Source organism: Ricinus communis, chromosome 10, assembly GCF_019578655.1.
Source record: "Ricinus communis isolate WT05 ecotype wild-type chromosome 10, ASM1957865v1, whole genome shotgun sequence".
NCBI classification, from domain to species: domain Eukaryota; kingdom Viridiplantae; phylum Streptophyta; class Magnoliopsida; order Malpighiales; family Euphorbiaceae; genus Ricinus; species Ricinus communis.
The window spans coordinates 18,216,297-18,228,995 of record NC_063265.1 but is presented as its reverse complement, the minus strand read 5'-3'; the positions used below and the strand labels follow the sequence as shown (position 1 = coordinate 18,228,995).

General features: G+C 33.0%; 1 protein-coding gene across 1 annotated transcript; it reads left to right on the top strand.

Moving 5' to 3' along the window:
- Nucleotides 1-2,817: 2,817 nt before the first annotated feature.
- LOC8263223 lies at nucleotides 2,818-12,219 on the top strand. The gene is made up of 8 exons (XM_048370246.1): nucleotides 2,818-3,561; nucleotides 4,202-4,570; nucleotides 4,650-4,909; nucleotides 7,441-7,582; nucleotides 7,744-8,115; nucleotides 8,242-8,373; nucleotides 9,266-9,394; nucleotides 9,591-12,219. The coding sequence occupies exons 1-8, from the start codon at nucleotides 3,436-3,438 to the stop codon at nucleotides 11,892-11,894; spliced, it is 3,834 nt and encodes a 1,277-aa protein (XP_048226203.1). The 5' UTR covers nucleotides 2,818-3,435; the 3' UTR covers nucleotides 11,895-12,219.
- Nucleotides 12,220-12,699: the final 480 nt, after the last annotated feature.

Sequence of the window (12,699 nt, the reverse complement as noted above, 5' to 3'; positions counted from 1 at the left end):
TGAGTGTAATGAAGAAAATGAAAATGTTACTGCCATTTCAAGTGAGAAAAGAAATTATTATTTATTTTATAAATTAGGATTTATAAATACTAATTATGTAAAAATAAAATATAAGAAATAGTTTTCTCTCCCTAATGTGATATAGACGTGACTTTAAAATTTCAGAGCGGTTATTATTTCCGCTCTTAAAATAATGAGTCCCTTACAGTTGACGATATTTTAAACGTTGTTAGCATTAGAGATTAATTGGACTTTTTTTGTAAAAGTTAATGAATTTAATTGAATAAGAAAATGAAAATTTAATTAGATATTTTATAAAAATTAATAAATTTAATTAAAAAAATAAAACTTAATTGGACTTTCCTAATAAATTTAAAAGAATTTTTGTGCCTTTTGCCATAAATATATACGAGCAAAAATGTTATCCCTATGTTATTTATTCTAATAAATTAGATATTGCTCTGACAATTAAAAAAAAATGAAATAGATAATAAAATCAAAAGTAATATTTTAGTTTTATCGAAATACACACTTTTTTTAAAAACATTTAACATACATTAATTTATTAATATAAATTTTTTATAAATTTAATTATATAAAATTTAAAATTTTCTTTAAATCAGCCGCACACAGTTTTTGATTCCAATTCACATATAACAGCACATTTGAAATTAAACAATTTAATTTTAATTTCTAAACTAATTTCAAAACTGTCAAACAATATCTTAATAGCAATGAGAATTTCATAGAATTTCCGAATTTAATCACTGGCCAACATAGAAATAAGCAGCTAAATTTTAATACAATAATTATTTAATATATATATATAACAATGTATGACCATAGGAACTAATTTTTTTTTTCAGTGTTCTATTTGTATATAATTAATTATCTTATTAATTGAATAATTATTTTATTTTTTATTAGTCATATATCTACTTTCATTCACTTTTTATTTTATATTTTATTTCATACATTTTCTACTTTAAATAATATATTAAAATATCTCTTAGAATTAATGGTAATATTTTATTATTATTCTAAAATTTAGTAATATAATTTCATTATTATTAAAATAACCCACCTTATGAGTGAACAGTAATATAGTTTATAGTTATGATATTTGTGGATCTAACACCAAAAATAAGTGAAAATAATAACAGCAATTTTATGAAATGATATGCTAAAGAACAATATATGAAAGATCTTTAGTTAAGAATTCTTTTAGAGAAAAGTCAGTCCATTTTACTTTAAAGAGAGGCACCAAAGCAGCTAATAGCCATAGGTTTAGCTTTGCTCCAACTTGTCAAGCAAATTAGATGGGTTAATAAATAATTTAAACTATTAAAAGGTTTAGTAGAAGGGAGGAAATATAGTAATATTGTAATTTCAAAAAAAATAATAATATTATTCTATCACCATATCATAAAATTTATATTGAATTTTTATTGTTTTAATATTTATTTATCCATAATTAGAAATTCTTATTCTCTTTAGGAAATCATAAGAAAGGAAATAGAATAATCATCCAATTTGAAGTGACTTACGCATAATCTTATCAATAGTTTATTCCTATTACCATATAATTGATATTTGTACATTTTATTTTATAATTTGATATAAAACAATCTTGAAACTATTTTCCTTTTTTCACTCTAATGCTTGCACAAAACAAAAAGAAAGGTTTTTCTTTATATAAATAGAAAAGCAGGGGAAATTTTTTACTTTTACGGTCAATTTTTTTTTTTTATAACTTCTTTCAAATTTTTTTATGGTTCTTTTCAAATAATTTTATTTGTATGGTTTACTATTAGATAACTTTTTTGGTTTTATTTTAATTATATTCTTATATATTTTAAACGCATTTGATATATTTTTTTGAAACACACATTTTAGTCATCAAAATATACTAATTGGTTTAAAAAAAATATTATTCAATTTACGAATATTAAATATAAAAATATAAAATAAAAATAATAAATCTATTTCATTTTATTGATTTTATAATAATACAATTTAAAATAATATTTCTTTGATATTATATAGATATATTTTTAGTATTGGTTTGGACAAAATTTTAAAAAAGTATTATAATGATACAAAATAAAGTTTTGATATCTTTTAGGTATTTTTTAGTATTTTTTTGACGAAATTATAAAAAATATAAAATATAAAATAAAAACTAAAATAATAATAATATAAATTAAAAATGATACTTTTCTATATATTTTTTAAATATATTTGTAGTATCTTTTTTATGAAGAAATTCTTTAAAAAATAAATAAACAATTTTTTTGAAAATAACTGAAAAAAAAATGAACATAAAATACTTTTTTTTAATAAAAATGCATCTTAAAAATTCTTCAAAAGAAACTTCATTTGTACCACATTCAATATTTTAAATTAAAATTTAGGGTAATTATTTTATAATTTAATATAAACGGTCTTGAAATACTTTTCCCTTTATGCTCTAAAACTTGGAAAAAAAAGAATTTTATTTTCAAAATATTTAGTATTTTGAATTAATTTTTTTTATATAAATCTCATCGATACATATTTTTTAAATAACAACTCAAAATAATTTGATTCTAAATAACGAAATAAATGAAAGGCGAGATCTACCTTTATATTTTTTTCTATTTTGTTATTAAAACTCATGACCCTTGCTTTTTCTTACCATTATTGATTTTATTACTCATTATGTAAATATTTCCTTATAAAAAATAATCTGTAATTAGTTAATAAAAAATACTATCTATATATATATATGTATAATAGTATTTTATTCAAGAATACATGCAGAGGAATGCAAACAGTAGTTTTCTCTCAAAAATTTTAACAGTCTGTGACCAAAAGGGCAAAGCTCTCACCACAACACAACACAATACAAACATTTTGCCATTAGCCATTGCCATTAGCAATTAGGATCTATCCATTAGGGGGCAAAGGAAAAAAAGAAAAAAAGAAAAAAGGAAAACCCTCAAAAATCCTTTCTTTCTCCTCTTCCCTTTTCTTTGTCTCTTATAAATAAAACTACACCACCAAATCTCATCTGTCATCAACTTTTTTCATCTCCTCTCCATAGAATTCGATCTCCTTTTTTTTTTTTTTTTTAATCTTCTAGTTCAATCCAAATCGATCCTGATAAATCACAATAAACCCATAATTCCTGGATCCTTTCTATTATTATAATTATTGCTATCATTAATTAAATTGACTTACCTGTTGATTTAGTGTCTGATTCGATTGTATTTCATTGACTCGATTGTTTTTGGATCCGTTTCTGTTAATTAGGTTCAAATGAAAGGGTAGAAATGGAATGATTTTGTTATGGATATATTTGATGGATGATGAATCTGTGCTGCTAGTGTAATTTTTTTTTTTTGTTTTGAAAAAAATTTAAATAATTAAACTGAGCAATAATAAGAATAAGAGATGCCTGGAATAGCGCAGAGAAATGAACAATTAAGAAATGCAACATCAAATGGTGTTTATTCAGTTTCTACCAATGGATTCTGGTCAAAACACCGCGATGATGTTAGCTACAATCAGCTTCAGAAGGTACTTGATTCCTTATTTTCCCTATTAATTTGAATTGGGTTTCAATTGGATTACTGATTTTTATCTAATGGGTTTCTACTATGATAGATTAGATCTTGTTGCTTAAGTTATTCAGTGATGTGAGTTTTTGTTTTTTTGATAATTGGGTTATCTTGTTGCTTAACTAGATCCACTGTGACTCTGTATTTGTTTCTTCAATGTATTTACATGTGAAGTTTACTTTGTGATTGAGACTGGAATTCTGTGGCAGTGGCAATTGAGTCTTACTTTTTGGTTCTTCTTTTGGATTTTTTTTTCCAAATAATGGGTAACTGTTTTTCTTTTTTGGGCCACAGACTTTGAGTTGAGGCAATGGCATTTCGGTGGTTTGTCCTGTTTCTTAGAGGACAAGTATTAGCTGTTGATTATTAGGGTTTTGTCATTATAATTAGAACCTCATTGATTTATAGTTGCAAAGAGAATTGTTGGCATAGGATGGTCTTTCAATGCCATTAGACACTAAGCTAATTGTGTCTGTTTGCACAAGCACTTTGGTGCAATTATGTTGTTACAAAGTAGAGAATGTGTTTAACTTATTTTCCCTGTCTTTTGAATGTAATTGTGATCATTCAGTGACAGACTTTTTATTATGCAATTGTAGTTCTGGACTGACCTGTCACCACAAGCTCGACATAAGCTACTGCGAATTGACAAGCAAACGCTGTTTGAGCAAGCTCGTAAGAACATGTATTGTTCTAGATGTAACGGACTACTGCTTGAAGGTTTCTTGCAGATTGTCATGTATGGAAAGTCCTTGCAGCAAGAGGGGGGAGGTGGCCATCTATCTTGCAATCGACCAGGAGCTCTAAAAAATCAAAATGATGGAGAATCAAATATGATAAATGGGTCCCAAGATGAAATTCAGGATCCATCTGTCCATCCCTGGGGTGGTCTTACCACAACACGTGATGGCTCGTTGACGCTTTTGAATTGCTACTTGTTTTCAAAGTCCCTTAAGGTTCTCCACAATGTGAGTGCTGATTAAAACTGAATGTTCTATTACTTTGTTCTTTTCTATTTGTAGAATCTGATTGTCTGCTTCCAATCAGGTCTTTGATAGCGCACGAGCAAGGGAACGGGAAAGGGAATTACTCTATCCTGATGCCTGTGGTGGGGGAGGTCGGGGTTGGATAAGCCAAGGAATGGCAAGTTATGGTAGAGGACATGGAACTAGAGAAACGTGTGCCCTGCACACTGCCAGACTGTCATGCGATACGTTAGTGGATTTCTGGTCAGCACTTGGAGAAGAGACTCGACAGTCTCTTTTAAGAATGAAGGAAGAGGATTTCATTGAGAGGCTCATGTACAGGTGTGTCTGTGTGTTTAGCCAATTGCTTATTGTTTATATACATCATTCAGTCAGCAGAATAGAAAGTGAGAACTAAAGGATAGTTGAGCTTAAAGCTAATTGTTGACATCAGAAGTGGTCATCTTGGTGGAACTGGTAAAGAAGATAACAAAAAGTAATTTGACTACCTGATAGTGTAAATTCTTTAGCCTGCACCTGCAGAAGGTTTAGAAGTTTCGTATATGTGCTGTCTTCTTTTGAACGTTGCAGATGCTTTCTATTGTGTAATCCTTGGAATGTAAATAGTTATTGATTACTTAAACTTCCCAGCTTAGCAGTCTCCCTTGTAGATATAATCAATAGAGTTGAAACATCAGGATGGTGTGCTTTTAAGAAGCGAGTGAGAAGATGCTTCACATTGGATTAAAGGATGGGGAATTATGTCAAGTTATTATGTCTTGTTTTTTGGTGATATCTTTCTTTTCAGACAAATGGATAATGTTATCAACATCTGAGTGAAAGATTGGCGATTTCTCTTAGGAGAAGAAACTATAGGAAGGATTTTCTTATTGTCTGGTAATTTTAAATGCCTGTTGATCAAGCAGTTTGTTTTCTATATTCATCTTCAGAGAATTTGCTCTTCTTAGTCAGTTTGTTTGCAAATTATAATCTTTTTGGAGTTTGATGTTCCAATTTAGACACTAAAGGGTTGGGTTTGTCGCGTTCGACCATATCCAAAAGCTATGCAGATATCAAACTCACAATTTAGTTTTTGACAGATATCTTAACCAGTACTTAAGGTGGAGAGTACCTGATGTAACACTTGGAATTTGTTTGATCTGCTGATATGTTCCTGAAGAATTAAGAAGCAGAACTAGAAGGCTGGATTAACTAAGAAATTAGGGATCCTAAAGGATAGGGGTCAAACACTTTTCTTTCAAGACATGGTATAACAGATGTTGGAGGAGACTGAAGGAGTAGACTGCAAACTTTCTTTATTGGGGATAGTTGTGAAATTAAGCATTGCAATTGACTTGATTAATCATAAAGTAGATGTCTCCATCTCTTTGAAGAAAAAAATTTAATGCGCCATTCTTCCCAATCATGCATAATTTAGCAAAAGTTAGTCTCATTATGTGTCTGCTTTATGAAAGCTAAAATCAAAATTCACACACATAAACTGTTGGCTCACAAAAAAGTTTCGTATGTTATATTCCCTCAACCTTATATGTGCATATGGTTTATTGATGGTTATCTCCATGTATATAAATTAGTCTGTTATCCAAATTTGTTGGGTATCTTGGGTGCAATTAAAAGGAAAAGAGGAAAAGAGAAATGTAAATGACTTCAGAAGCATGATGAACTTAAAGAGTTACTTTCACCTTTAAGAATTGATGGTACAGAACCAAAATCCATTCTATTATTTTGAAATAAAGAAATTGGAAGGGCTTCTCTCCTTGGACAGGTGCCAAAATATGCAGTGAAAAATGTCTTATCACTCTGATTTTTCATTTGGTAATTAGTTCAGTAATCTCTGAAGGTATGTGAAATGTGGAGGACTTTTTAAAAAGTTGACTGTAAGGAGAAACCTTTGGGCAAAAAGTTCCATTTGTTGATTCGGTATGTGGAGAATATTGAAGGCATGTAGGTTGCTCTTAAGAAACTGAGGAAGAAAAAATCTGAATCAAGTTGGCTACCTTTATCAATTGGCGCTGTCCTTATTGTTATGAAACTTTTTTCTGTTATAATTGTTGACGTGAACTCCTTATAAAATGGGACAATACGGTTATTATTGGCATATGATGTAGCATATATCAATTGGATATAAAGACATTAGAGAAATTTAGAGAGAGGACAGGTGATAATATGATATAAAAAGGTTTAGCTATATGTGTAGATGGATGTATAAACAATATTATTGCCTTTGAGGTAGGGGTTTCAAAAAGATGTTAGTGGATAGATGCGGAATGTAGAGACATTAGGATAGAAAATTAAGATAGGACATGCTTAGTCTTGCAAAACAATTAACATTTTATGGTTCAATATTGGGAATATTTTTCCTGGTTGTGGTGCACTGAAATTTAGTTTATGGAATATTTGTGAGACTCTTAGGTTTTAGTGTTATTCATTTAATATTTTGTATTCCATGAAAGCATTCTTTTCCGGAAGATCTTGTAGAAATCTCTTGAAAATGTAAAAAAAAAAAAGGTATTACTGTGAAGAACAAATTTTCATTCTTTTTTTTTCTATAACGCTGTTCTCTGATTGATTTTTGTGGTTTCTTCTGCTAAAGTCCAGTTTAATTTACCATTCTATAAATAAATGCAAGTTAGATCTTTATTGTTCCTTGACCTTTCATGTAGCAAGTAGCTAGACCTTTCTTTTTCATCTCTTAAAAATTCACTTCTAAATGTTTCATCATTGATCAAGTAATTAGCTATAGCTTGTTCTCTACTTCTAATTATGTGCTGATTGTTTTCATGCTGCATGATTCCTGTCATGTTTTTGTTCTTATTCCTTTTCCTTCAATAAAATGTGTCCTCATGCCACAGGTTTGACAGCAAGAGATTTTGCAGAGATTGCAGACGGAATGTTATTCGTGAGTTCAAGGAGCTAAAGGAGCTGAAGCGCATGCGGCGAGAACCTCGCTGCACCAGTTGGTTTTGTGTTGCAGATACAGCTTTTCAATACGAGGTTTCTCTTTCATTCTCTAATCTTTATGATTTTGTGGTTTTAGGGAGTGAATCACCAAGAAATGTCTTATCACATTATATTTTTTTCGTTCCCTCACATATTATTTAGCTTTTGTTGAAATGTAACTGGTGTGACATGGATTTTATTTACTATTCTCATAGGTGTCTGATGAGGCAATCCAGGCTGATTGGCACCAAACTTTTGCTGATACTATCGGGTCTTATCATCACTTTGAGTGGGCAGTTGGAACAGGAGAAGGCAAAGCCGACATTCTAGAATTTGAAAATGTAGGCATGAGTGGAAGTGCTGAAGTCAATGGCCTAGATCTTGGTGGTGTAAGTGCATGTTTTATTACCTTGAGGGCATGGAAACTAGATGGTCGCTGCACTGAGCTTTCTGTAAAAGCCCATGCGTTAAGGGGTCAACAATGTGTGCATTGTAGGCTAGTAGTTGGAGATGGTTTTGTTAGAATCACTAGAGGGGAAAGCATCAGAAGGTTTTTTGAACATGCCGAGGAGGCAGAGGAAGAAGAGGTAGTTGAGGTTTATTTGTAATTACCTTTTTCTTCCATCCAAGTGGTTTAAACTCCTAAGTATTTTCTCAGATAATTCATTTTATATTATATTTAAGTGCTATCTTTATACTGCTTGCACTTCTAGGATGATGATTCCATGGACAAGGATGGAAATGAACTCGATGGAGAATGCTCCCGTCCCCAAAAGCATGCGAAGAGTCCTGAACTTGCTCGAGAATTTCTTCTAGATGCTGCAACTGTTATTTTTAAGGAACAGGCATGTTTATAGTCTTGCAATATTCTTGTTCTTTCTGATTGGTTCTTAAAAATAATGTTTATCATTTCCACTTTGGAGCTTTTGAATACCTATGTGTTTATGCCGGCTTCTATCATTGAAAATTATATGGTAGGTTGCATGAGGGGAAATAGATATCATTTAAAATGTTCATGGTGGGAGTTTTATTGCTAGTTCAATAGCCTTGATTCGGTTCCTATTCCAGAAGTATCAGTAAATTGGCATTCAGCTTATAACTGATGCATTTTAAGTTGCAAAGAAAGAAATGTGCTGGAAATTTAATAGGGACTGCAGAGTTAATGAACAAAGCATACTGAAAGTACTTGTCGATAATCAGGAGGCTAGGGCAAAATCAAGTGATCCTTCACGTATGACACAGATGGAACAACTTGAGCAAAGCAATTAATTCGTTTTGCAATCTATAAGTCTATAAAACTAAATTAGGAAAGCAAAAAGGAAAAAGAAAAGAAAAATGTTTATTTTCTAACAACAAGGTTAGGTATGTAATAGGGCCAAAATGGTGCCCAAGCTTAATTTTCTGCTATTAAGTGAAACTGTAAGCTCGCTCTTTTATCAAGTTAACTAGTCAGGAGTACCTTCGTTACCTGCAGTTTCATTTATGTATGTTTTCTGGGCTTAATCGATATAAGTAATTGGCTGTTCAACATATCTGATTATTGGATACACAGTTGCAGCTATTGTAATTATCCTAATAATAAATCATTGTGTATTAAAATCTTCACTAAATCTAGATGTTCTATAAACTGTGAAGATTAATTGGCACCATGTTATGTTGCTTTGTACACAAGACAATGCAGTTGCTTGTCTCTATTCTTAAATTTTCAAAGCTTATTCTGTCTGATGCACTTTTCAGGTTGAAAAGGCTTTCAGAGAAGGAACTGCACGCCAAAATGCACACAGTATCTTTGTTTGTCTTGCATTAAAACTTCTCGAAGAGCGTGTCCATGTTGCATGCAAAGAAATTATCACATTGGAAAAGCAGGTATGGCTAGTGATTTGGGATAAATTCAATTCGAAGTCACAAATCAAATTTAGGGGAGCTAACCATTTGTGTTAGCTCAATTGGTACACCTGCAGGTAATTGCAAGTGGGGGTTATGGGTTAAGAGCCAGACCCTTCTCCTGAAAAAAGCATTTATCTTAGGAGAAATATGTGACAGTGCGATTGTTCCCCCGCAGATGAAACTTCTTGAAGAAGAGGAAAAGGAAAAGCGTGACGAGGAAGAACGCAAAGAGAGAAGAAGAACAAAAGAAAGAGAAAAAAAGCTTCGAAGGAAGGAGAGGTTAAAAGGGAAGGAAAAGGATAAAGAAAAGAAATGCCCTGAATCAAATGATCTTTTCGAAGTCTCAAAAGATGAAACATCAGCAAGTGTTGATGAGGGACCTAATAATGCCATCAGCTGTAGGGATTCAGTAAGTGAAACTTGTGATATTTCTTTATCCAGGCCTGGATCTCCTGATATTCAGGAACAAGTATTCTCAAACGGATATGGCTCACCCATAATGCAAAATAACTTCAATGACAATTTTGATGGAGAGGTTACTGATGTGAAAGATGAGACTGGTTCTTTTACAATTGAACAATCAAAATTCTCTCGCCGGAGATTGAAATTTCGGAAAGAAGTTCAACTCGATCCCTCTGTGAAGTGGCCTGATAGACATAGATTTGCAATTGTTTCAGAAAATGGGGCTATGGCCAACAGATCCGAGTCGAGACATTACAGTGATAATTCTGAGACTCCTCCAAAGGGTGTTAATGGATCACATAAGCAATCAAGGATCAATGGACCAAAGTCCAATGGTCGAAATTGTGGCCTAAAATATAATGAGAAATTTCATTGTCTCAACAACAGGATGAATGACAGATATGACTTCCATTCTTGCAGCTGTCACCAAAACAATGAATACAGAGTGAAGGTTGAACCACATGTTTCTGCAGTTAGAATTGGCCGAGATAGCAAACCTGTTGGTAAGTCAGAATCTGCACTGGATATGTCCAAGCAATTTTATCGTGGTAACAAGTATGGGCAGACAGATTATGCCCGTGAAGGTTGTGGAAGACCCAAAAACAAAAGCATTTCAGCAAACAATTCTTCTATCAGAGATATGCTTCATTCTAAGAAAGTTTGGGAGCCTTTGGAGTCACACAAAAAGTATCCTCGGAGCAACTCAGACGGCGATGTCACCTTGAGGTCATCTAACTTCAAGGTTGAGAGTGTTGATTCTGAAAGAAACCTCTTCGAGTCATCTGGCGATAGATGTTCTGGCGAAGTTACTGGAAATTCAAATGAAATTGATAATGAGAATAATACGGAGGAATCAGGAAACTCTAGCCTCAATAAAGACTGCCAGAATGGACATAATGTGGAGGTGGACCCTTGCTACTCAACAGAAGCTCCTTGCAATGGTGCCAGTTCATGTCCTGCTAAGTACTCTGGCTTGGGTGGGACTTCTGATCCCATCTTGGGCAGCACTTCAAATTCTGATAACTGCTCATCATGTCTTAGTGAGGGAGATAGCAATACAGCCTCTTCTAGCCATGGGAATCTGGAGTCGTCGTCCACATCAGATTCAGAAGATACCAGTCAGCAATCAGAAGGAAGAGACACTTCACTGTGTCAAAATGGTTTCTCCAATTCCCATGAAGTGGCCATGGAAAACAAACCAAGCATAAATGGAGGGGAAGCATATGGAAGCCGGAGGCTATTTGGGCTTCCGCCAGAATGTCCGAGATTGAATGCTCTGGGAAATATGCCAACAAAAGCTGCCCAAAATACTGATAATGGAATACCAGCTGTTGCTATAGGTTCGCAACAGCAAAGCATGTTTCCGACCATGCAAAACCAGAATTTACAATTTCCTGTGTTCCATTCTCCTTCACTGAATTATTACCATCAAAATCCAGTTGCTTGGCCAGCTGCACCCCCTAATGGATTAATGCCCTTTCCTCACCCTAACCACTACCTATATGCCAGCCCTCTTAGCTATGGTTTGAATGGAAACTCACGTCTATGTATGCAGTATAGTCCAGTGCATCATTTGGCAACTCCCGTGTTTAATCCTGGTCCTGTGCCAGTTTACCAGGCAGTTGGCAAAGCCAATGGCTTGAACTCAGAGGAGAGAATAAAGACATGTATAGTGCAGGAAGCCTTAACTGATGATATGGCAGAAAAGAAGGCTTCAGCTGGGTCACATTTAACAGAAGGGCCTCCAAGTGGAGAAGGTGGGAAAATGGATAATTCTGCAAAGTTGCACGTCAGCGACTCCAGCTTTTCTCTGTTTCACTTTGGTGGGCCTGTAGCTCTTTCAACGGGATGTAAACCAGAATCTGTGTCGAAAAAAGACGGACTAGTTGGAGATCTTTCTTCAAAAGTTTCAGCGGATCAGATTGAAAATAATTCTGCGTGCAATAAGAAAGAGACTACTGTGGAAGAATACAACTTGTTTGCAGCAAGCAATGGCTTAAGGTTTTCGTTCTTCTAATATATTAGTGAGAAGGTGTGAGGTGACTGGCAGTGCAGTCTGGCGGTCCCTATCTTCTTATTTGCTATTGGAAGCTCGAGTACTTTGAAGCCGGTACACACAATAATCTTCCTCTCAGACATTGCAGTTCTAGCTATAGTTTCTTCTTTTTCTTTTTTTCTTTTTTCTTTTTTTACATTTTCGTCCCAGTTTGATTGATAATCAATTTGTTTCAAAAAATTTTTCAGTGTAGAGAGAAAGGTTGAAAGAGTGGTATAATGCTCAGAGTTTTTTCTGTATGAGATCAGCTTTTTTCTTTTTATTAATGAAGCATTTGTTGGTATGAGATCTTTGCTTTTATCTCCTGTGTACAATTGCAACTGAAAATCATTTGTTTTGGGAGACTTTTTAAGGCGTCTTCAAAAGACCTCTTTAGTTCATTTCTCCAATTGTCATTCCTATGCTATTAATCAGACATAAGTTATATACTGTTTGTGCTGAGAGTGACCAGTTCTCAACCTGCCTTGGCTGATGCCACATGCAACTTGTCTCCTCAGATTTGTGAGTGTTTGATAAATGAGGGCATTTGGTCTTGGAAGATTGTGTTGGTATCGAATTCCAAAGAAGTTGAACAGTTAATATTTTCTTATTAAAGGGTGCTGATATGGCTGCTAAGATTTCAGGGCAAATTTGATTCCATGTCTACAAACTAATGGAAATGAATGATGATTGTGCTGATTGCAAAACATGATATAACTAAGATTTAACTTGTTATCCCATCATTCAATAACCTGTAACTGGTTGTAACCAAATTTTTCTTTAAAAA